Source organism: Hemitrygon akajei, chromosome 1 (genome assembly GCF_048418815.1).
Source record: "Hemitrygon akajei chromosome 1, sHemAka1.3, whole genome shotgun sequence".
NCBI lineage: Eukaryota > Metazoa > Chordata > Chondrichthyes > Myliobatiformes > Dasyatidae > Hemitrygon > Hemitrygon akajei.
This window is the reverse complement of record NC_133124.1, coordinates 193489254-193515485: the sequence shown is the minus strand read 5'-3', so window position 1 is coordinate 193515485 and position 26232 is coordinate 193489254. Positions and strand designations below refer to the sequence as shown.

General features: G+C 40.7%; 1 protein-coding gene across 1 annotated transcript in view; it reads right to left on the bottom strand.

The window, feature by feature from the left end:
• Positions 1-26232, bottom strand: part of LOC140734366 (golgin subfamily A member 7-like) — a 69206-nt gene that overhangs the window by 13026 nt on the left and 29948 nt on the right. The window contains exon 5 of the mRNA XM_073058239.1: positions 16744-16808. Coding sequence (XP_072914340.1) covers positions 16761-16808 — 48 coding nt within the window. The 3' untranslated portion in view covers positions 16744-16760. The remainder of the gene's footprint in view (positions 1-16743; positions 16809-26232) is intronic.

Genomic DNA, 26232 nt, shown 5'->3' with positions numbered 1-26232 from the left:
CACTACTCATTCATCTGCCAAATCATCCTATTCATACCCTTACTGATGTGCAGCACAGGCAGTAATCCAGAGATTGCTACCCTAAAGATCCCACTTTTCAGCTGTCTGTCTAGCTCCCTAAATTCTCTCTTCAGGACCTCCTTGCTTTTCCTATCTACGTCATTGGTGCCAATATGCACCAAAAATTTTGACTGCTCATCCTTCTCCTTTAGAATGTTGTGGACCCAACTGACACAATGACCCTGACACCTGTGAAGCAACATACTACCCGGGCGTCTCTGTCACGTCCACTGAATTTCCTCCAACTATGGAATCCCCAATCACTACTGCAGACTGCTTCATCCCACCCCCACCTTCACTGAGCCACAAATCCAGAGACCCAGTCGCCGCAGCTCCACTCCCTCACCCCAGTACGTCGGTCCCAACAACAGTGTCTTCAAAACGGTACACTTATTATTGAGGAGAACTCTGTACTAGCTGCTCATTTCCCTGCCCTATCCTGACAATCAGCCATTTAACTACCTCTTGCAACTTAGCGGTGACTTCTTCCCAGTAGTTCTTATCTATCATCTCCTCAGCTTCCTGTATGATCCAAAGGTCATCAACCTGCAGCTACTCTTCCTTGACATGTTCTCTGAGGAGCCGCCTTGGTGCACCTGGTGCAGATGTGGTTATCCTAGATGCTGGAGGTGACCCACAATTCCCACATCTCACATAAAGGACATAATACAGTCCCTGGAGCCATCCTCAATGCTCCAACTATGCACTAACAGATGAAGAATGAAGAAACTTACCAAATATGTCCCTCGCCCAAGCCTGATGAGTCAAAGCCTCCCCGTTCTAACTCATATAACTGCTCTGCTTGTCCCTGCCTTACTTTTATTTGCTCTCACTAATGAATCGTGACTGTGCCGCTGAAAAAAGCCAAAATCCCAATAGATTTTCAGGTGAAGTGTTTCATCAACTGGAAGGACTGTTTGGGGTTCCGAGTTGTGGTAAGGTAAGAGGTCAAGGGAGACTTCTCCCACTTAGCTGTAACTGGTGCAGAATGGTAATGTTATGAATTCTGCAACTAACATTAAAGACCAAGATGATGGTATTGGTTAATGCGTTAAAATGCATAATTGAATCTAGTTTGCCAGTGATTAATCATGTGATAGGAAAAAATAATCACATGACAGGAATTTGTTTGATCATACATAAAAGGAGATTTGCCATGATGGACAGAACTTCACCCTTGGACTCTGATCGTGAACAATACAATACTAAGGGCTGTTAAAATAGAGATAGTGCTAAACTTTTTCAAACAAAAGGTGTTGCCATGGCGCTCACATGGGTGCCAGCCATACCTGCCTTTTTGTCGGCTACATGGAACAGTCAATAGTATCACTCGTGAATTTTTTCTATAGTACATCGACAACTGCATTGGTGATGCTTCCTGCACCCAAGCAGAGCTCACTGACTTCATCAACTTTGCCTCCAACTTCCACCCTGCCCTCAAATTTACCTGGTCCATTTCCGACACCTCCCTCCCCTTTCACGACCTCTGTCTCTATCTTTGGAGACAGCTTATCCACTGATATATTTTATAAACCCACTGATTCTCACAACTACCTGGACTATATGTCTTCCCACCGTTACTTGTAAAAATGGCATGCTCTTCTCTCTATTCCACCGTGTCCACTGCATCTGCTCTCAGGATGAGGTTTTTCACTCCGGAAAAAATAAGATGTCCTCCTTCTTCAAAGAAAGGGGCTTTCTTACCTCCACCATCAATGCAGCCCTCACCCCATCCATCCGCAACCCCACCAGTGATAGGGTTCCTCTCATCTTCACCTACCACCCCACCAGCCTCCATGTCCAGTACATAATTCTCTGTAACATCCACCTTCTCTAACAAGATCCCAACACATCATTCCTCCCCGCCCCATTTTCTGCTTTCCACAGGGATTGCTCCCTCTGCAACTCCCTTGTCCATTCATCTCTCCCCACTGACTCCTCTCCTGGCACTAATCTTGCAAGCAGACAAGTGCTACACCTGCCCCTACACTTCCTCCCTCTCTACCATTCAGAGGCCAAACTGTCCTTCCAGGAGAAGCAATAATTCAGCTGCGAATCTGTTGGGGTCCTCTTTTGGAAGAGGACAGCGAGGCTTTGAGAAGAAGTGCGGCGGCGGCCATTTTCAAATTGCTTCTCAGATCGGAGTTCTGAGAGGCGGGACTGCGCAGGCGCGTGAAGGAGGCCTGGGAAGGAGGGAAGATATAAAAAGGAGAGAAGGAGTGAGGTAGTTCTCTTTTGGAAGAGGACAGCGAGGCTTTGAGAAGAAGTGCGGCGGCGGCCATTTTCAAATTGCTTCTCAGATCGGAGTTCTGAGAGGCGGGACTGCGCAGGCGCGTGAAGGAGGCCTGGGAAGGAGGGAAGATATAAAAAGAACGCAGCCTTAAGCAGCGGGCAGCTTCGTTTGCGGGCAGCAGAGTGAGCCGGGAGCAGAGTGTAGGGCTTGGGCTCAGAGGGCTTAGGCGGAAGAGGGCACAGTAGGCTTATCTTTTAGTTCTCCTTGTTATTTTCAGTTATTCGGAAAGTATGAGTGTGAGGGCAGCTTGTTGTTCTCGGTGTCGGATGTGGGAGGTCCTGGAGTCTCCGAGCCTCCCGGACGTCCACATCTGCGCCAGGTGTGTCGAACTGCAGCTCCTGAGGGACCGAGTTAGGGAACTGGAGCTGCAGCTCGATGACCTTCGCCTGGTCAGGGAGAGTGAGGAGGTGATAGAGAGGAGTTACAGGCAGGTGGTCACTCCGGGGCCACGGGAGGCAGATAGGTGGGTCACGGTCAGGAAGGGGAAGGGGCAGGTACTAGAGAGTACCCCAGTGGCTGTACCCCTTGACAATAAGTACTCATGTTTGAGTACTGTTAGGGGGGACAGCCTACCTGGAGGAAGTGACAGTGGCCGGGCCTCCGGCACAGAGGACAGCCCTGTAGCTCAGAAGGGTAGGGATAGAAGAGGACCATAGTAATAGGGGACTCGATAGTCAGGGGTTCAGACAGGCGGTTCTGTGGAGGTGATCGGGAGTCCCGGATGGTAGTTTGCCTCCCTGGTGCCAGGGTCCGGGACGTTTCTGATCGCGTCCAAGATATCCTGAAGTGGGAGGGTGAGGAGCCAGAGGTCGTGGTACATGTAGGTACCAATGACATAGGTAGGAAAGGGGAAGAGGTCCTGAAACGAGAGTATAGGGAATTAGGAAGGCAGTTAAGAAGAAGGACCGGTCAGCGGGAGACGCTCATGGAGTGAGTACTGTTTCAGATCCGCTCCATAACCTTTACTTTTTTTAACCTTTGATCACCCTTATTCAACTTATTGTTACCTACACCAAAAGATTCTTGCTACTTTCTCGGGCTTATCGTTAAGATTTTATTGTGAATTTTTGAAGATATGCAAACAGAAATGGCTCTTAGATCCAAAGGACGAGAACCGGGGCGCAACCCGAACGGTAATGGAAAGAAGCAAGCTCAACCGCAACGCACTGAGTTAACTTATGAACTGTTTAAGGAAGTTTTGGATAGAAAATTTGATGAACAACATCAAGTTTTTAAACAAGATATAAAGGCTTTTCAAGATTATATGGTTAGGACAGATTCAGTAATTAACCAGCAGCAAGCTCTTATCACGTCTCTGCAAGAAGAAGCTCGGAAACGAGATTTGACAATTGAAAAATTGCAACAGGATTTAATTTCGACCATTAAACTGGTGGAAACACTTAAAGCCAAGAGTGTCGATTTGGAGAATCAGTCCAGAAGACAGAACCTACGCATACTTGGTCTCCCAGACGGCATAGAAAAAGGTGATCCTTCGAAATATTTTGCTCAATTTTTAAAAGATGCGTTTCCGTCGGTTTTTCCAGAGAACCCCCCGTTATTTGACCGAGCACATAGAATTTGGAGTCGTTCATCGAGTGTTTCAGCTAAACCCCCGGTGGTAATTGTCCGGTTTCACTATGTACACGACAAAGAACAACTCATTCGTGAGGCTCGGAGGGCTGGGATGATTAAATTTCAAAATTACTATTTCCGTTTGGTGGAAGATTTTAGTCCTGAAGTTATGAAAAAAAGGCTTCTTTTTAAACCTCTGATGTCTGAATGTTATGAGAAAAATCTAAAACCTGCGCTCTTATACCCGGCGAAGCTTAGAATCTCTCCGTCGAATGCTCCACGCCAGGTTTTTCTTTCTACTTTTGAAGCGAAAAAGTATTTGGAGGAGAACTTCCCTACTGCTATAGACACTACTCTCTAATAAATGAGTGATTCTGATCGTGTAAGATGGTTTTCGATTCCTCAAACCAGGGTTAGTCTCTGGCTATTGGTGTAGGTTTATCCTATACTTCATATTTAAGTTAAAGTGTGCTTTTGTTATATTAATCGCTCTGTCTTATACACTTTAACCACTATACTATATTTTTGACTATTATTTTTGTTCCCTAGAAGGTATATTTTTAACCTTTCAAAGGGAATTTTTTTTTATTATCAAGATGGTGGTTTTTTGCAAAATATTCTTGGTTTTGTTTAAGATGGTGTTATTGTTTCTTTTTTCGTCTTCTTCCTATAATGCATCGCTTATCATAGTTTAAATACTTCTTGGTTTGTTTGGGTTATAACCCGATTTATAAACTTTTAGTGATTATATTCTTTTTTTTACAACTAAGCATATTAAGAAGCGTAGATTTTAGTATTGTGATCATAATTTTTAAAGTTGGGGTGGTTTTTTTCATATATCCTTTAAATACGGAGTGGTCTGCCGCTGATATGGGGGTAGAATTAGTCTCATTTTTTCCTTTTTCTAGCCATATTTTGGCTTTTTTTCTTTTTCTTGTGGGGGTGGGGGTTGGTCTGTTTTCCTTTTTTATTTTTCTTTTATCAGTTTGTTTTAGTTTTTTCACTCGGGCTGTTCTTGAACTACAAATATGTCTACAATGTCGTCACTTCCGGGTCCGCTCTTTATTTTTGTTCCTCTTCCGGGTGCATGAGTTTATAATATGGTTAACCCTTTCTATACCAAAGGGATGACTTTAGAAGCATGGCTCAAACCATTAACTTTGTGTCTTGGAATACTAATGGTTTAAACCATCCGATTAAACGAAAGAAGATTTTCAAAGTATTCCAAAAGACTTAATGCTCATATCATTTTTGTACAAGAAACTCATGTGAGGAAGGAGGACAAATATCGCTTTTTTAGGTCTTGGCGGGGTCAACAGTATCATTCGAATTCGAATGCCAAAGTTAAGGGAGTTTCAATTTTTATTGACTCCTCTATTGCATTTGTTGAACATGATATCCTTTCGGATCCGAATGGTAGATTTTTGTTAATTACGGGTTTACTCTGTAATAAAAAGGTTGCTATGGTTAATGTTTATGCTCCAAATGTGGATTGTCCTGATTTTTTTAAGTCCTTATTTACTTCTTTACCTAATTTAAATGAATATAAGTTAATAATGGGTTGTGACTTTAATTGTTGTCTAAATCCTTTGATGGACAAATCTACATCTATTCAGACTTTACCCAATAAGTCGGCCACTTGTATTAACTCCTTTTTGACTGATAATGGAGTTTTTGATATTTGGAGATTTCGACATCCTAATGACAAAGAGTTTTCTTTTTTCTCACATGTTTATCATTCCTATTCGAGAATTGATTATTTTTTTATTGACTCTTGTTTTATTCCATCGGTAATTGGTTGTAATTATGATATTATAGCTATTTCAGACCATGCTCCATTAAAACTTTCTATTAATTTCATGGATACAGCTTTAAGTGCTATACAATGGCGATTTGACTCTACCTTATTGCAAGAGCCGGACTTTATTAAATTTATGAAGGAGCAGATCGATTTATTCTTTTCAACTAATTCCACGGAAGATATCTCTTGCAGAATACTTTGGGACACCTTTAAAGCGTATATACGTGGACAGATTATCTCTTACTCTGTTGGTCTGAGAAAACGCATTAAGAAGGAAACTCTTTTATTGGTTGATAAAATTAAAGAGATTGACAAGAAATATTCGACTACTCCTAGTAGGGAGCTTTACAAACAAAGGATTGAACTTCAAATGGAACATAGTTTATTACTTACATCTCCGAATGAAAATCAATTAATGAAAACCAGATCTGATTTCTATATACATAGTGATAAATCGGGAAAACTGTTAGCTAGTCAGCTGAAGAATGTTTGGGTTAAACGTCAAATCACTAAGGTTCGTCAGCAGAATGGGGATTTGACAGTTAACCATGATGAGATAAATAAGTCTTTTCAAGACTTTTATACCTCCCTGTATCAATCTGAATTCCCTCAGGATCATAATACCATGTGTGATTTTCTTGGGAAATTGAATTTTCCAAAATTATCATCCGATGATCTTTCAGTATTAGATACTCAGTTCACGGATGCGGAAATTAAAGGGGTTATTTCCTCAATGAATTCTGTGAAAGCACCAGGTCCAGATGGGTATACAGCAGAATTTTTAAAATGTTTTTCTGCTACTCTTTCTCCCTGGCTATGCAAGGTTTTTGAAGAAGCAATTAGATTGGGGAATTTGCCACAATCTTTTTATAGAGCTTCCATTTCCTTAATACTGAAGAAAGATAAAGACCCTACTGACTGTGCATCTTATAGACCAATATCTTTATTGAATGTGGATTCTAAGATCTTTTCCAAGTTACTGGCTCCCAGGCTGGAGAAGTTACTACCCCAAATTATTTCGGAAGATCAAACCGGTTTTATTAAAAATTGCTATTCTTTTTTCAATGTTAGGAGATTACTGAATATTGTTTATACTCCTTCACGTAACACTTCAGAATGTGTTATTTCATTAGATGCGGAGAAAGCATTTGATAGAGTTGAATGGCCTTACTTATTTGATGTGCTGGAGAAGTTTAATTTCAGTCCGACCTTTATTTCTTGGATTAAACTGATTTATCAAACTCCAGTAGCCTCGGTGTTTACTAATAATCAAAGATCTCCATTTTTTCCTTTATTTCGGGGCACTAGACAAGGCTGTCCTCTTAGCCCATTACTAATTAACATTGCTTTAGAACCTTTGGCAATTGCCATCAGAGAATCACAGGATATTTTGGGTATTAATCGTGGAACAGATATTCATAAGGTATCTTTGTACGCAGATGATTTATTATTATTCATCTCTAACCCTGAGAAATCTATTCCAGCAGTCTTATCATTGTTGGCTCAATTTAGTGAGTTTTCTGGGTATAAGTTAAATCTTAATAAGAGTGAATTGTTTCCTTTGAATAGACAGGTCCCAAGCTATGGTATTTTACCTTTTAAATTAGTTAATGACTCTTTTACTTACTTAGGGATTAAAATCACAAAAAACCATAAAGAATTATTTAGGTTTAATTTACTACCCTTAATTGATCAGATTAAAGGCTTGTTTACTAAGTGGTCACCATTATCTTTATCTCTGATAGGTAGGATTAATGCTATTAAGATGGTTATTTTACCTAAATTTTTATATATTTTTCAAGCGGTACCAATTTTTATTCCGAAATCCTTTTTTACTAATGTTGATTCAAAAATGTCCTCATATATATGGCAGAATAACAATCCCAGATTAGGTAAAACATACTTACAGAAGACTAAGAAGGAAGGTGGGTTGGCATTACCCAATTTCAGATTTTATTATTGGGCAGTTAATATTAGATAATTGTTATGTTGGTTGAAAGAATGGGATGGTCCTTTTGGCCCTCATTGGGTGAGTTTGGAAACTAAATCGGTACCAGGTTATGCTCTGGGTTCTATTTTAGGGACATCTCTCCCTTTTGCTCTTTCTAAATTGCCGAAACGAATTGACAACCCGATAGTTAAATATACCTTACGTATATGGTTTCAATTTCGGAAATTTTTCGGGTTGACTCAATTCGTTTTAAATAGTCCTATTGTATCTAATTGTTTTTTCCACCCCTCAATTATAGATCAAGCTTTTTTGGCTTGGAAAACTAAGGGTTTATTAAGATTTTCCGATTTATTTTCGGACAACTGTTTTATGTCTTTTGAGCAATTATCTAATAAATATAATTTGCCTAGATTTCATTTTTTTAGATACTTACAGGTTAGGCATTTTTTAAGTATAGTACTTCCTACGTTTCCAAATTTTGTGTCTTCAGATATTTTGAAGAGTTTGTTTGAATTAAACCCTTCTCAAAAAGGGCTTATATCAAAACTTTATAATATAATTATGAAGATACGTTCAGTGCCCTTTGATAAGACCAAAAATGATTGGGAAAGAGAGCTCAATCTTATTATTCCTATTGAGAATTGGGATAGAATTCTTCAATTAGTTAATACATCATCTATATGTGCCAAACATTCATTAATACAATTCAAGGTTATACACAGGGCCCATATGTCCAAGGATAAATTAGCTCATTTTTATTCTTATATAAACCCTATTTGTGACAGATGTCAATTAGAAATCGCGTCTTTAACTCATATGTTTTGGTCATGTCCGTTTTTGAAAAAATATTGGAAAGATATTTTTGATATTATCTCTGCGGTACTGAACATCGATTTACAATCCCATCCTATTACCGCAATTTTTGGTTTACCGATGATGGACTCACTCCATTTATCTCCTTCCGCCTGTCGAATGATTGCTTTTCTCACTTTGATGGCTAGAAGATCTATTTTGTTGAATTGGAAGGAAATTAATCCTCCCACGGTATTTCATTGGCTTTCTCAAACTATGTTATGTCTAAATTTAGAAAAAATTAGAAGTGCTGTATTTGATACTTCTATTAAATTTGAAAAGATATGGAGACCATTTATTCAATATTTTCATATGATGTAATATGGCCCTGTGCCAAGCTTATTGGTTTTTTCAGCTTTAATCGTATTTATGTTGAGAGGATTGGAGTTGACGACATTGATGTTTATGTATTCTTGTGAGATACTATAAACAGCCCTTTTTTTTTAGTTTTTTTTCTTTTTTTGCTTCCTTTTTTTTCCTTAGATACTAGATTAGTAGGTTAGTCAACTTTGCATATTTTTTTTCTTTTTTTATATTATATATTATGAAATATCTAGATTTACCTTGTTCATATATATACTATATGGTTCATGTTTCGGGAAAACTTACTTATACTGTATTCATTGCTTATGTATTCCTTCATGTGTAATGGGAATTTGTATGTTTGTAATCCCTTTATCAATATATTAATTGTATTTTGTTCATAATATTATTAATACTAATAAAAAGATTGAAAAAGAAAAAGAAGAAGGACCACAAAGGTAGTAATCTCGGGGTTACTGCCTGTGCCACGCGACAGTGAGAGTAGGAATGGAATTAGGTGGAGGATGAATGCATGGTTGAGGGATTGGAGCAGGGGGCAGGGTTCTGGATCATTGGGACCTCTTCTGGGGCAGGCGTGACCTGTTCAAGAAGGACGGGTTACACTTGAATCCTGGGGGGACCAATATCCTAGCGGGGAGGTTTGCTAGGGCTACAGGGCAGACTTTAAACTTGTAAGATGGGGGGGGCGGAAATCAATTTGAGGAATCTATGGGAGAGGAGGTTAGTTCACCAGTAGAGCAAGTAAGTAGACAGTGTGTGAGGGAGGAAAGGCAGGTGATGGAGAAGGGATGCGCTCAGCCCGAAGATGTAGGAGAGAAGAAAGAAAAGGATAATAAATTTGAATGCATTGCTAGGGATGAAAAGAGAGGAGGAGGTGGAGAGTATCTTAAATGTATCTATTTTAATGCTAGGAGCATTGTAAGAAAGGTGGATGAGCTTAAAGCGTGGATTGATACCTGGAATTATGATGTTGTAGCTATTAGTGAAACATGGTTGCAGGAAGGGTGTGATTGGCAACTAAATATTCCTGGATTTAGTTGCTTCAGGTGTGATAGAGTAGGAGGGGCCAGAGGAGGAGGTGTTGCATTGCTTGTCCGAGAAAATCTTATGGCGGTGCTTTGGAAGGATAGATTAGAGAGCTCCTCTAGGGAGGCTATTTGGGTGGAATTGTGGAATGGGAAAGGTGTAGTAACACTGATAGGAGTGTATTATAGGCCACCTAATGGAAGAGCAAATGTGTAAGGAGATAGCAGATATTTGTAGTAAACACAAGGTGGTGATTGTGGGGGATTTTAATTTTCCACACATAGATTGGGAAGCTCATTCTGTAAAAGGGCTGGATGGTTTAGAGTTTGTGAAATGTGTGCAGGATAGTTTTTTGCAACAATACATAGAAGTACCGACTAGAGATGGGGCAGTGTTGGATCTCCTGTTAGGGAATGCGATAGGTCAGCTGACAGATGTATGTGTTGGGGAGCACTTCGGGTCCAGTGATCACAATAGCATTAGCTTCAATATAATTATGGAGAAGGACAGGACTGGACCTAGAGTTGAGATTTTTGATTGGAGAAAGGCTAACTTTGAGGAGATGCGCAGGGATTTAGAGAGAGTGGATTGGGTCAAGTTGTTTTATGGGAAGGATGTAATAGAGAAATGGAGGTCATTTAAGGGTGAAATTATGAGGGTACAGAATCTTTATGTTCCTGTTCGGTTGAAAGGAAAGGTTAAAGGTTTGAAAGTGCCATGGTTTTCAAGGGATATTAGAAACTTGGTTCGAAAAAAGAGGGATGTCTACAATAGATATAGGCAGCATGGAGTAAAGGAATTGCTCGAGGAATATAAAGAATGTAAAAGGAAACTTAAGAAAGAGATTAGAAAAGCTAAAAGAAGTTACGAGTTTGGTTTGGCAAATAAGGTGGAAGTAAATCTGAAAGGCTTCTACAGTTATATTAAAAGCAAGAGGATAGTGAGGGATAAAATTGGTCCCTTAGAGAATCAGGGTGGTCAGCTATGTGTGGAGCTGAGGGAGATGGGAGAGATTTTGAACGATTTCTTCTCTTCGGTATTCACTAAGGAGAAGGATATTGAATGGTGTAAGATGTGGGAAACAAGTAAGGAAGTTATGGAACCTATGACAATTAAAGAGGTGGAAGTACTGGCGCTTTTAAGAAATTTAAAAGTGGATAAATCTCCGGGTCCTGACCGGATATTCCCCAGGACCTTGAGGGAAGTTTGTGTAGAGATAGCAGGAGCTCTGACGGAGATCTTTCAGATGTCATTAGAGACGGGGATTGTGCCGGAGGATTGGCGTATTGCTCATGTGGTTCCATTGTTTAAAAAGGGTTCTAGAAGTAAGCCTGGCAATTATAGACCTGTCAGTTTGACATCAGTGGTGGGTAAATTAATGGAAAGTATTCTTAGAGATAGTATTTATAATTATCTGGATAGACAGGATCTGATTAGGAGTAGCCAGCATGGATTTGTGCGTGGAAGGTCATGTTTGAAAAACCTTATTGAATTTTTTGAAGTAGTTACGAGGAATGTTGACGAGGGTAAGGCAGTGGATGTAGTCTATATGGACTTCAGCAAGGCCATTGACAAAGTTCCACATGGAAGGTTAGTTAAGAAGGTTCAGTCGTTAGGTATTAATGCTGGAGTAATAAAATGGATTCAACAGAGGCTAGATGGGAGATGCCAGAGAGTAGTGGTGGATAATTGTTTATCGGGATGGAGGCCAGTGACTAGCGGGGTGCCTCAGGGATCTGTTTTGGGCCCAATGTTGTTTGTAATATACATAAATGATCTGGATGATGGGGTGGTAAATTGGATTAGTAAGTATGCTGATGATACTAAGGTAGGAGGTGTTGTGGATAATGAGGTGGGTTTTCAAAGCTTGCAGGGAGATTTATGCCGGTTAGAAGAATGGGCTGAACGTTGGCAGATGGAGTTTAATGCTGAGAAGTGTGAGGTTCTACATTTTGGCAGGAATAATCCAAATAGAACATACAGGGTAAATGGTAGGGCATTGAGGAATGCAGTGGAACAGAGAGATCTAGGAATAACAGTGCATAGTTCCCTGAAGGTGGAGTCTCATGTAGATAGGGTGATGAAGAAGGCTTTTGGAACGCTGGCCTTTATAAATCAGAGCACTGAGTACAGAAGTTGGGATGTAATGTTAAAATTGTACAAGGCATTGGTAAGGCCAAATTTGGAATATTGTGTACAGTTCTGGTCACCGAATTATAGGAAAGATATCAATAAATTAGAGAGAGTGCAGAGACGATTTACTAGGATGTTACCTGGGTTTCAGCACTTAAGTTACAGAGAAAGGTTGAACAAGTTAGGTCTCTATTCATTGGAGCGTAGAAGGTTGAGGGGGGATTTGATCGAGGTATTTAAAATGTTGAGAGGGATAGATAGAGTTGACGTGAATAGGCTGTTTCCATTGAGAGTAGGGGAGATTCAAACGAGAGGACATGATTTGAGAGTTAGGGGGCAAAAGTTTAAGGGAAACACGAGGGGGTATTTCTTTACTCAGAGAGTGATAGCTGTGTGGAATGAGCTTCCTGTAGAAGTAGTAGAGGCCAGTTCAGTTGTGTCATTTAAGGTAAAATTGGATAGTATATGGACAGGAAAGGAGTGGAGGGTTATGGGCTGAGTGCAGGTAGGTGGGACTAGGTGAGATTAAGAGTTCGGCACGGACTAGGAGGGCCGAGATGGCCTGTTTCCGTGCTGTAATTGTTATATGGTTATATATCTACTGTATCCAGTGCTCTCAGTATGGCCTCCTGTTTATCAGTGAGACCCAATGTAGACTGGGAGCATCCGTGGAAACAAGCAGTCAACGTTTTGGGCCGAGACCCTTCGTCAGGACTCGGCCCGAAACGCTGACTGCTCATTTCCACGGGTGCTGCCCGACCTGCTGAGTTCCTCCAGGGTGTTTGTACGTGTTGATATGACCACACCATCTGCAGTGTACTTTGTGTAGATTGGGAGACCGCTTCACCAAGCACCTCCGCTCTGTCCACCAGAAAAAGCAGGATTTCCAGTGGCCAGCCATTTTAATTCTACTTCCGACACATCAGTCCTTGGCGTCCTCTACTGCCGCGAGGAGGCCACGCTCAGGCTGAAGGAGCAACACCTTAAATTCAGACTAGATAGCCTCCAATCTGATAGCCCCTCCCTTCTCCATTCCCCATTCCCTCTCTCACCTCATCTCCTTAACTGCCCATCACCTCCATCTGGCGCTCCTCCCACCTCCCTTATGTCCTCCCCATCAGATTCCTGCTTCTCCAGCCCTTTATGTCTTTTGCCAATCAACTTTCAATCTCTTTACTTCACCCGTCTCCCTCTTCCAGTTTCCCCTATCACCTACCACCTTGTATTACTTCCTCCCCTATCCCCATCTTCTTACTCTGACTTCATCTTTTTTCTCCAGACCTGATGAAATGTTGACTGCTTACTCTTTTCCACAGATGCTTGGCTCCTCCAGCATTTTGTGTGTGTTGCTTGCTGATTTTCTCCTGTTTGTTACATTTGCTGTGCCAGCAGTGTAAGACACTTTTGCATGTGAATTGATTTTTGTTTTGGATCGAGTGGACTTCCCTATTGAGCCAGTGTCACAGGTGGGTCAACTAAGGGCTGTTTACTGCTCCTTTATTTGTCATTGCCAAGATATGACTATGAGAACTGTGTTTATTAGAGCAAACTATTGTTTCTTTGTGGCTCAAATAGATTGGATCAGAATTGTATTGATCCAGCATTCTGAAATGGTCAGTAACTTAATTATCATCAGAGTGCTGCTTAACAGGAAGAAAACTGATGTGGCTACTTTATTCAAACTCCCACCGAAATGATACTGTTGCAATAAACTGCTCTCAACCAACCACTGCCGCAGTCGAAGTATTAATGAGAAGAAATGTTACACTGGAAAAATTGGCAGCCAGGAGACAATACTAGGAAGAGGTGGTGGGCAGGGGAGAGCATCTTGAATTCACAGCAAATGCCTAAGCTAGAGGTGGAATCTAGCACTGGCATCGCTCAAAAATATCAGCAACACCAGGAGTTTTTAAGTACACTCTCAACATCAGCTATACCGAAGAACTGATATCAGTGCTCATCGAGAGGTCTGCGATGGTAAATTCTTTAAATTCCTGGTGCTAACATCTTCGAGGATCTAGCCTGGACCCAACGCACTGATGCAAACATGAAGACACACCAGTGGCTCTACTTCATGAAATTTGGTATGAAAAGACTCTTGCAAACGCAAACTACAATCCTTCTGGAGATGTGAAAAAGAATTAAATGAACAAGGACAGGAGAGAGAAAGAAAAAGAAAACAAGTGGTGGAACTGTGATCGCAACTGAAATGTTTTGCTGGAAATGTCTTAAGAATGCAAGAAATATTCAGACAAAATCTGTGGAAAGAAATAGATATACTGAGTTAACAGTATTAGCTGAAGACATACTAGAACTGGCCAACAATGATGAACGTGGAACGATAATTTAAAATTATTAGGAATAAGTGAAGGACCACAAGGTACTTAGTTGAAAGATGGCATGCTGTTCCTGTAAGTTTATAAAATATCTCAATGGTACTGAATACAAAGCCAATAAAAGACTGGGAGTGCCATTGTGAATTATAGTCATAGGTAACTGGAAGCTCAAGCTTATGATTGTAGACTGAACAGAGATGAATTATTTGGTTTCTAAATTTCAGGACTCAGTTGTAGTTTGGATAAGTGTTCTGCAAAACAAGTTGCAATTGGTTTCTTCAATGCAGCTGAGACTACATAACAAGTACTGGGTGCAGCACACTAAACTGAAAGGAATGGCAAATTGCTGCTTTACTTCAAATGATGTTTCATTTCCCTGAGGCAGAAAGGGTACAGACAAAAATGCAAGTGAGAACGTGCTGTGAGAAGGGAAGGATGAGATAGAGAGGTGTGAGAGTTGTTCTATCAGCATGCTGGAATAAAGTTTGTTTGGCGGTGGCATCATGATGAAAGGTTCAGAAGATGCTACATCAAATACAGAGGCTAGCGGCGTGCAAATGAAAAAAAGAATCCCATCCTTGAAGAAGTTAAATTTTAAATGTCAGCCAATTTTCTCAGCATATGCTGCCAACTGCCCAATCTTTCCAGCAATTTGGCTAATTGGAATGATCAAGATATGTCATCTAAATATCCACTCACACAAATTTTGTTATTTTGAAAGCCAAAGCAAATAATACTGCAAAGGCAGCTTTTCAAGAAAAGCTTCTAGTTCTGCTAATTCTGAACAAATGTCAAACTATTATAAACCTACATCTGCAGCATGCTACTACCCACACTGGACCCCCTACAATTTGCCTACCAATACAACTGATCAACAGATGATGCAATAGCCACAGCTCTACACACCATCCTTGCACATCTGGAGGAGGAGGATGCTTATGTGAGAATACTGTTCTTGGACTGCAGTTCAGCATTCAACACCACAACACAAAGTACAGAGACCTCGGCCTTCACCCTGCCTTGTGTAGCTGGATTCTGGCCTTCCTGTCAGATCACTGGTAAGTAGCAAGAGTGGACTCCCTCACTTTTGCCCCTCTGACCTTCAACACAGATGCCCCTCAGGGCTGTGTACTAAGCCCCCTCCTTTACTCTCTGTATACCCATGACTGTGTCACCACCCACAACTCCAATCTGCTAATTAAATTTGCTAATAACACTACACTGATTAGCCTAATCTCAAGTAATAATGAGGCAACCTACACAGAAGGAGTCATCACACTGACACAGTGGTGTCAAGAAAACCTCTCCCTCAATGTCACAAAAACAAAAGAGATGCTTGTGGACTACAGGAGGAATGGAGACAATCTAGCCCCTATTGACATCAATGGATCTGGTGAACAGCTTTAAGTTTCTTGGCATAAGCATCACTGAGGATCTCATCTGGTCTGTACATACTGGCTGTGTGGTGAACAAGGCACAACAGTGTCTCTTTCATCTCAAATGGTTGACGAAGTTTGGTATGAACCCCCAAATCCCAAGAACTTTCTATAGGGGCACAATTGAGAGCATCCTGACTGGCTGCATCACTGCCTGATATGGGAACTGTACTTCCCTCAGCCTCGGGGCTCTGCAGAGAGTGGTGTGAACAGACCAGTGCATTTGTAGATTTGAGCTTCCCACTATTGAGGACATTTACATTACGTAAGAAGGGCCCGAAGGGTCACTGGGGACCTGAGTCACCCCAACTACTAATTGTTTCAGCTGCTACCATCCGGAAAACAGTACCACAGCATAAAAAGCCAATACCAACAGGCTCCAACACAGCTTCTTCTCCTAGGCCATCAAACTGCTTAATTCATGCTGACACAACTGTAAGTCTATGTTACATTGACTATCCTGTTGTACATACAATTTATTATAAATTACTATAAAATGCACATTTAGACAGAGACGTAACATGAAGATCGTTACTCCTCATGTATATGAAGGATGTAGGTACCAGGGTCAATTCAAATTTATTACACGATTCTGAAATCAAAGTACCTTCAAACAAAATGCTGTATTTTGCCCATTTGTGCAGTGCAGGCTCCAATTCATCTCGCAAGTGTGATCCAGTACATGATGCTAGAAAGGTTATTGCTTCCCTACTGGGTACCGACTAAAGTAACTAAATCATTGTTGGATTAAATCCTATGCAAACAGTGGGAGCACAATGACCTCAAGATGCTCTTGCAGAATCACATCTATAGTATATAGTATAGTATCACATCTATGGCACTACAAGACATAGTAGTGATGGTAACTAAAGTTGACGACTCTTCAGTACATTTAGTAACAACATTTCATTGTGTATTTCTGCTCAAAATGTGCTGTATCCAGCCCTGTAAATTCATACCTCACTTAATCCATAGTTCATCTTCCACTAGTGAAACTGCGATCTTCGTAGATGGAGATCTCGATCTGCAAGTACCCGAGTTAAGGAAACAAGTGAGTATGGAAAGCATGGCTGAAATTGAATGTGAGAGTTGCCTTCGAAATAAACTGTGAAACAATTAAACTGTACTTATACAATACCTGAAAACATTACTTCATTTATTATCAAACAGGTAAATTATGGCAATGACATTTTCAATCTCTCATTGCTATAGTCTTAAGTTCCCACCTGCTTCAAAATGACAACAATCATACCAGTGAAAGAGCAGGGTAGCTGCTCTAATGACTATCGTCCAGTAACACTCACATCTTCACTGATGAAGTGCTTTGAGAGGTTGGTCATGGTTGGAATCAACTCCTGTCTCAGCAAGGACCTCGACCCACTGCAATTTGCCTACCGCCACAATAGTTCTACAGCAGATGTGATTTCATTGGGTCTTCAAGTGTCCTTAGATCATCTAGACAGTACTAATACTTATGTCAGGAAGCTGTTTATTGACGACAGCTCAGCACTTAACACAATCTTTCCTAAAATTCTAATTGAAAACTCCAAAGCCCGGGCCTTTGTACCTCTCTCTGCAACTGTATCCTCAACTTTCTCAATGGAAGACCAGTCTGTACGGATTGGAAATAACATCTCTACCTCACTGACAATCAACAATGGTGCACCTGAAGGATGTGCACTTAGCCCCCTGGTCTACTCTCTTTACACCTATGACTGTGTGGCTAGGCACAGCTCAAATGCTGTCTATAAATTTGCTGATGACACAACTATTGTTGGCAGAATTTCAGGTGGTGACAAGAAGGTATACAAGAGTGAGATACATCAGCTAGTTGAGTGGTGTCATAGCAACAATCTTGTAAAACAAAAGAACTGGTTGTGAAAGAATGGAACAAGGATACACACACCAGTCCTCAGAGGGACAGAAGAAGAAAGAGGGAGCAATTTCAAGTTCCTGGATGTCAACAACCAAGGACCTATCCTGGGCTCAACATATCAATGCAGTTACAAAGAAGGGATAACAACAGGTATTGGGAATTTCATTGGGAGTTTCAGGAAATTTGGTATGGCATTAAAGACACTCGTAAATTTCTGTAGATGTATCTTGAGGAGCATTCTAACTGGCTGCAACATCATTGGTATTGGGGATGGGGAACTGCAGAGAATCAAAAGAAGCTACATAAAGAGGTGAACTCAATCAATCCATCATTAAGGATCCCTATCACCAGGACATGGCCTCTTCTTGTTACTAACAGGAAGGAGGGTCAAGAGCTCAAAGGCACACACTTAATGATTCAGGAAAACTGTCTTCCCCTTGCTACTTTTTTTGCATTATTTATTAATATGTAATGCATTGTACTGCTGCAGCAAAAGCAACAACTATCACAACATATGCCGGTCGGTGATTGTAATCCTGATTCTGACACTGTCTGCACTCAAGTTTGTATGGATGTAGATGGAGTCGGGGTGAAACCTTGTAAAACATGGACCACTTCCCAGATTTTGGGATCCACCTCCTTGGAGAGGCAGATATCAATGAACACATCACTGTACCAGTACAATCTCTGGTCAATTGAGGGAAAAGGTATCTGAAGAGCAAGACATAAATCTGGCAGAAAACTCAGTCAATAACCATCCTTGCCCTCCTTTCACATACATTACTGTACCAAAAAGCCCTGGAAAAATACCACAAATGCCAAACAAAATCCTCTAAATCCACTGCTTGGGTAAGCAACATTAGCAATCTTGCCCAGGCTAACACCCTCAGCACCCAGTCTCGTTACTCTCAGTGGTTTATGCTGTACAGGTTATATTAATCACACACCTGAAAGCAAAAAAAAATTATTAGAAAAAAATAAACAATCTGTAGGATTAGCTTTATTTTACACACTTACATGGGAACATACAGTGAAATGCGTTATTTACAGCGTAGCCACGCTGCTGCCAGCAACGTAGCATGCACACAACTCATATCTGCTGGAGGAACTCAGTCAAGCAACATCTATGGAAGTAACTGTTCATGTCTCAGTTTGAAACCCAGTTCCAGATTCTGAGTTTCGACCTAACATGTCAACAATTCCTTTCCTCCCCTATTGCTGCTCAACCCACTGAATTCATCCAGCAGACTGTTTGTTGCTTCAGATTCCAGCATCCACAATTTCTTGTGTCAAAACTATTACATGCTCTGAAATGGGAGATTAGCAGGTAGACAGAAAAGATTCAAGGATTTGCACAAAGCTTCCTTAAGGGGTAATATCACCACTGATTTCTAAGAACCTCTGGCCTACGACCAAGTGGAAGCAGGCTTCAAATGGCAATGAAAACTTTGAAGCCAATAGCAGGAACAAAGAGAAGCCCTGCATAAACAGCAATGAAGCAATGCCTCACAAACTACCTACCTGCCCCATCAGCCACAGCATGCTCATTTTCCAGGAGCCTGCAGATCCAACCATCACAGAACTCAGAGAGGGGAAGACAAAACAAAAAAAGAGGAGGAAGGATCCTTCAAATGTCCTTAGGTTTCAGAAAGGTTTGGAAAACTAACAAAACAAGACTCCGATTCCGAAAGAGGGGGAAGCAAGAAACATAGCCTAATACCTACTATCGGAAAACATTAGAATAAATTATTGGGCAGGTAACAGCAGAATATTCTGAAAGTTATAATCTCAAAGAACAGCACAGCTTCATTCAGGGCAAATTAATTTCCTCCAAATTTATGCAAGTTATTCAATAAAGTACTAGCTAAAGTAGATGGATGGGGAAACAGAAGATGTAATACAATTGGACTAGTGTTTAACAAGCTGCACGATAAAAATGGTTACTTTGCAAGGCAAGATCTCATGCTATGAGAGGCAGTATATTAAGAGAGGAACTGTAACTAGCAGGAAACAACTAGTGGGGGTAAAAGAATTACTGAATATTCTTAACCAGTGGAGTGTTGGGACTGCAGCTGTTTACAATATACAGTAATAGTTCAGAGGAAGGAAATGAGTACACTGTAGCCAAATCTGCAGATAATACAAATGTAGGGAAAGTCAAGCTGCAACGATACAAGCAGCTTATGGAGACCCATGAATAGCTTACGCAAACTCTCAAAATGATGGCAACTGGAAAGTAATGCCAGAGATGTGAAGTTCAACTTACTAACATGAACAATGAAAGCATATTATGTAAATAGAGAAACACATAAAGCTACCGCACAAAGTACAAGAAAGAAAAAAAACAGCATACTCCATTGGGAAAACTAATGGAACATTAGTTTTAATTTAAAGGGAGGAGAGGGGTATAATGGGAAGACCTACTAGAACTGTGTAAAGGTTTGGTCATTTCATTCAAGAAGGCTTCTCATTCAAGGCAGTACACAGAAGACCAGGCCAATCTGAGGCATGGATGGAATACCTCTTGAAGAAACAGTGAACAAATTCAATCTGCACTCAGTAGTTGAAAAGGGGAGGCTAGGTTAATGAAACCTATAAGATCACCTTGAGATAAATGCCAGGAGAATATCAGAATCAAGTTTAATAACACTAGCATATGTCATGAAATTTGTTAACTTAGCAGCAGTAGTACAATGCAATACATGACAATATAAATAAAAATAAGTAAATTACTATATATATATATAGTAATTGACTTATTTTTATCTAACTTAAAAATAATGTAAAAACAGAAATATATTTTAAAAAAACTTGAAGTAGTGTTCATGGGTTCAATGTCCTTTTAGGAATCAGATGGCAGAGGGGAAGAAGCTGTTCCTGAATCACTGAGTGTGTGCCTTCAGGCTTCTGTATCTCCTTCCTGATGGTAACAATGAGAAGGTAAGCATGTGCTGGGTGATGGGGGTCCTTAATAAAAGGTGTGGTCTTTCTGAGGCACCACTCCTTGAAGATGTCTTGGACACTATAGAGGGTGGTACCCAAGATAGAGCTAACTAAATTAACAATTTTCTGTAGCTTATTTTAATCCTGTGCAGAAACACCCCTCCCCCTCCCAGACAGTGATACAGCCTGTCAGAAAACTCCCCAGTGTACATCTGTAGAAGTTTGAATTTTTCAGGTGACAAACCAAATCTCCTCAATATTCCCCTCATGAGTACATTGCCCCAGAATAAGGAGGCACTCACTTAATACTGAGATAAAGAAGAATTTCTTCTCACAAAGGCTCAAGTCTCTGTAAAACTCTTGCCTCAGATGGTTGTCAAGAACAATTCCTTGATCAAATCTGATACATTAATAAAAACAGTAAGAAAATCAAGGGATATGGGAAGAGGCCAGGAATGAGGCCTTGAGGAAAGTCACCAATCTTATTCTCTGGCAAACAAAACTTGAGGGGCGAAGTAGCTTATTATTTATTTTAGTCTTGGGTTTGACAAATGGACTATTTACAGTAAGACACTGTGATATGAAAGTGAACAGGTCCCATATTAAATGTCTACAATGGTGAGTGTTCAGCTCAGGTGAAGCAGTTACATTACAAACTGGCCGTAGCAAGAATAAGACCTTCATTCAAAGGGTAAAGACTTAAAATGCCGACAGAGAATATGTGTACCTGTGATAATTTGGCAAGAAAAAACTTAACCTATTGTGAAGACAGTGGAGTTATTCACTGACCTACACAATAAAAAGTTGTGGATAAAATATCAAGGGGCTATGGATCACAAAGGAACAGCACCCCTACCTTAGTCAGCAATTCAAAAGAAACGGAAATATTAAGGGATGCCACATTTACAGTTGTAATAGTGATATAACGCACCCTGTATAGAGCATATTGACACAAGATCATTTGGAGAATTATTCCTTCTATCGGAAGATGCTCAATGCTGATTATTGATATTTACTTGGAAAACAAGAGTTGCATTCTCTAGGAAAATAAGGTTGATTCAATAAAGCCTTGCTTATGCAAGGAAAAAGCATTCACATTTTGTTCCAAATCCAATAAGGTGAGATCTAATTCACAAATATTTTTCCCAAATTTGCATGATTAAAACTGGCAGCTATGGACGAGTCTGTGAACTTAGTTAGTCAGAATAATCAACTATCATGTCCTTCATTACACAGAGATACAGCTAGTAAATTTACTATTGTGCAGCATTTAAGGGGAGTAATTTACAACAAACAAAAAAAAACAATAATTAAATTGTAATTAACTTGGAAATATTTTCCTTCATTTCTTTACCCTTCAATAATCATTGGTCAAAGGAGGTAGAAGCAGAAATCTCTGAAGTAACAATATTTCTTAAACAGATTTTTTTCTTGGGTGGGAGTTGAAAGGCAATAGGGAACCTAATCATGCAGCATAGTGGATTCCAGATATGAGATGTGTGCCTGTTTACTGTGAATTGCAAGAAAAAGACCACCAGCACATTGACAAAGCTAGAATTACTGCTTCACGATTCCAGCGACCCTAGTTCAATTCTGACTTCCAGAACTTGGTGGGAAGAAGGACCTATTTCTGTTCTGCATGGCTACGTGACAGAGCACTTCAACCATTTTTTCCACATTTCCATCCCACAACAGTATGTTATTCAAAGGTTCAAAGGTACATTTAATGTTAGAGAAATGTATACAATATACATCCTGCAATGCTTTTTCTGCACAACCATCCAGGAAAACAGAGGAGTGCCCCAAAGAATGAATGACCGTTAAATGTTAGAACCCCAAAGTCCCCCACCAGCTCCTCACCCTCCCGCGCGTAAGTGGCAGTAAGCAACAATCCCTCTACCCCTCCACCAGCAAAAATAAAGCTTACCCACTACCAGCACTCAAGCGTGAGCAAAGCAATAGCAAAGACACAGATTTGCAGTTACGCCAAAGACTACAGTGTTCATGCGTTAATTCGATATGCTGCAGGCTCTCTCTCTCTACTAATAAGGGAGAAAGAGGTGACTCCATTCCATTTTCCAACAAGCGGGAGAGATAACAAACAACTCACTGGTTTACAATGTTAAAAGTCCGTTACTTCGCCTTTTTTGAGCTCTGTGCCTGGAGATCGCAAGGATCCTGGGTCCCCAGGCACAGAGCCTGGATTTATAAGATTGTTGGGGGGAGTTGGAACATTTGCTATGAAATATACATTGGAAATACTATGTCCAGTATTGAAGTCTTCAATCTGGACAATTGTGTGATATGTCAAATGTATAGATGTGCCTCAGGGATCTGTTCTAGGACCCTTACTATTCGTGATTTTTATAAATGACCTGGATGAGGAAGTGGAGGAATGGGTTAGAAAGTTTGCTGATGACACAAAGGTTGGCGGTGTTGTGGATAGTGTGGAGGGCTGTCAGAGATTACAGCGGTACATTGATAGGATGCAAAACTGGACTGAGAAGTGGCAGATGGAGTTCAACCCAGATAAATGTGAAGTGGTACATTTCGGTTGGTCAAGTATGATGGCAGAATATAGTATTAATGGTAAGACTCTTGGAAGGGTGGAGGATCAGAGGGATCTCAGGGTGCGAGTCCATAGGACACTCAAAGCAGCTGCGCAGGTTGACTCTGTGGTTAAGAAGGCGTATGGTGTATTGGCCTTCATCAATCATGGAATTGAATTTAGGAGCCGAGAGGTAATATTGCAGCTATATGTTACCTATATTGGGGAGCATTCCTTATGAGAATATCTTGTGTGAACTCGGCCTTTTTTCCTTGGAGTGACGGAGGATGAGAGGTGACCTGATAGAACTGTATAAGGTGATGAGAGGCACTGAGCGTGTGGATAGTCAGAGACTTTTTCCCAGGGCTGAAATGGCTATCACAAGAGGGCACTGGTTTAAGGTGCTTGGGAGTAGGTACAGAGATGTCAGAGGTAAGTTTTTTTTTTATAAACGCAGAGTGGTGAGTGCATGGAATGGGCTGCCGGCAACAGCAGTGGAGGCAGATACGATAGGGTCTTTTAAGAGAGTATTGGATAGGTACATGGAGCTTAGAAAAATAGAGCACTACGGGTAACCCCAGTAATTTCTAAGGTGGGGACATGTTCAGCTTTGTGGGCCAAAGGGCCTGTATTGTGCTGTAGGTTTTCTGAGTTTCTATGTTTCTATATACCCACCAGAAGGATGTGAGCCAGACCTGAAGAATACAGTCATATGCCAATACAGCCAGGCAAAAAAGGATCCAAATCCTGCTTTGAGTCTGTGACAATATCTGTATCATACACGCCCTCTTCTCTTCAAAGTACTTTCATAAACCAGCAACTCAAGTTCACAATTTTAGAGTCCAAATTCAGACCTGCAAAGACTAGCTTTGTACATTGAAACATCCAATGAAATGCATTGCTTGCATCAAATCAAATCAGTGGGGATTATGTTGGAAGCAGCCCACAACTGTCATCACACTTCCAGTGCCAACACGACATGCCTATAAATTACTAACCCTAGATGTATATCTGGAATGTTAGAGGAAACCGCAGCAAATGGAGAAAATCCACATTGTCATGGGGAAAACCAACAAACTCCTCACAGACAGCAGCGGGAATTGGACTCTCATCAGTGACGCTGTAAATTGATTGCGATAACAGCTACACCACCCCAAAAATTATGTAAGAACTGCAAATACTAAATTCAGAACTCAAAAGTTCCTTGGACACCCAGAGGCAAGATCATCCTTACGAGTGGTTTGGCAGTCACCAGCAGATCACAGACATTGACTGCATTAGTTATCAAATCACCAGATTATTTAAGTTGAATGCGTTGAAAGGAAGTCCAGGATCCAGCTTCAGTCAAGGGACAGACAATGCACCAACAGGGAAATTGCTAGTATCCAATATTACAAAAGTGAAACCTGAACATTGCATTAAAAAATAATGAAGGACTGGGGAAAGCCAATGTGGAATTGCAAAATGGCAACTTTGACTTGATTACTGATTAAAAACAGATTATATAGCAGGTAATTAGGAAGTCAAACTGTATATTGGCTTTATTACAAGAGGACTTGAGTACAAGAGCAATGACGTAGTTGGAGGGATGAGACTTGCTCTGGCTAGGGGTACTAGAACCATAACCATAAGACCATAAGATATAGGAACAGAATTAGGCCATTTGGCCCATCGAATCTGCTTCATCGTGACTGATCTATTTTTCTGCTCAGCCCAAATCTCCTGCCTTCTTCCTGTATCCCTTCATGCCCTGACCAATGAAGAGTCTATTAACTTCTGCCTTAAATATAGCCAATAACTTGACCTCTACTGCAGCCTGAGGCAATGAATTCCAGAGTCACCACTCTACGACTAAGGAAATTCCTCTTCATCTCCATTCTAAAAGGATGCCCCTCTATTCTAAGGCTTGACCTTTGGTCCTAGACTCTCCCACCATAGGCAACATCCTCTTCACATCCATTCTTTTGAGGTCTTCCAACATTTGATAGGTTTCAATTAGGTTACTCCTCATTCTTCTGAATTCTAGTGAATACAGGCCTAGAGTAATCAAACGCTCTTCATACGACAAGCCGTTCAATCCTGGAATTATTTTTGTGAACCAGGGGTAACAGTCACAAGATTAGGGATTGGTCATTGGACACTGAAGAGACATTTCTTCTCTGAGGGCAGTTAACCAGCAATAATGCTGGGTTTCACTTCAATAAGTCGGATCAATAGATTTTTGCACATTAAATGAATTGAGATGCAATGTTACCATAGGAAAGTATACTGATGGAAAAAGATCAGTCATGACACTGGGAAAAAACACAAATGGCCAAATGATCTACTCTCATTCTTTTAATTAAAGCACCCCACCCAATCTGGGGAAAATATACTCCTTTACAACAATACACCACTTTTAACCTCAGAATGCCCCAATGTTTAAGAATAATAAATCACTTAGGAATTGAGTTATTGCTTGGGAAAACTGCAACAAATTCACACACAGCAAGCTCCCATACACCTCACTGAATAATGATCAATGTCTTGAGGTTTTGGCTGTGACACATGCTGGCAGGATGCCAAGAATTATTTCACTCTTCTTTGAAACAATTTGTCAGGATCTCATGTCTAACTGATGTTGTTGACTTATAACTGTACTGCAAGATCCCATTCAAACTGAACAAAGTTCAGAGATGACATAACAGTGGTTGGCCTTATCAATAATGATGACAAGACAGCGTATACAGAAGACAGAGGGGGACTTGTAGAATGGTGTGAGCACAACTTGAGCCTCAATGTGAACAAGACTGAATAAATGATTGTGGATTTTAGGAAGGTGCAGGCTGACCACACCTCACTGTACATAAACAGCACCTCAGTGGAGAGAGTTAGGACCACCAAGTTTCTTGGAGTGCACACAACTTCACCTGGTCCCTCAACACTATTTCTTTAGTCAAGAAAGTACAGCATTGTCTCCACTTCCTGAGGAGATTGAGCCACGCAAGTCTCTTTCTCTCCCCACCTCCTCCACCACCATCCGTTCTAACCATTTTATACAGGAGTGTAATTGAGAGTGTTCTGACCAAGTGCATCACCATC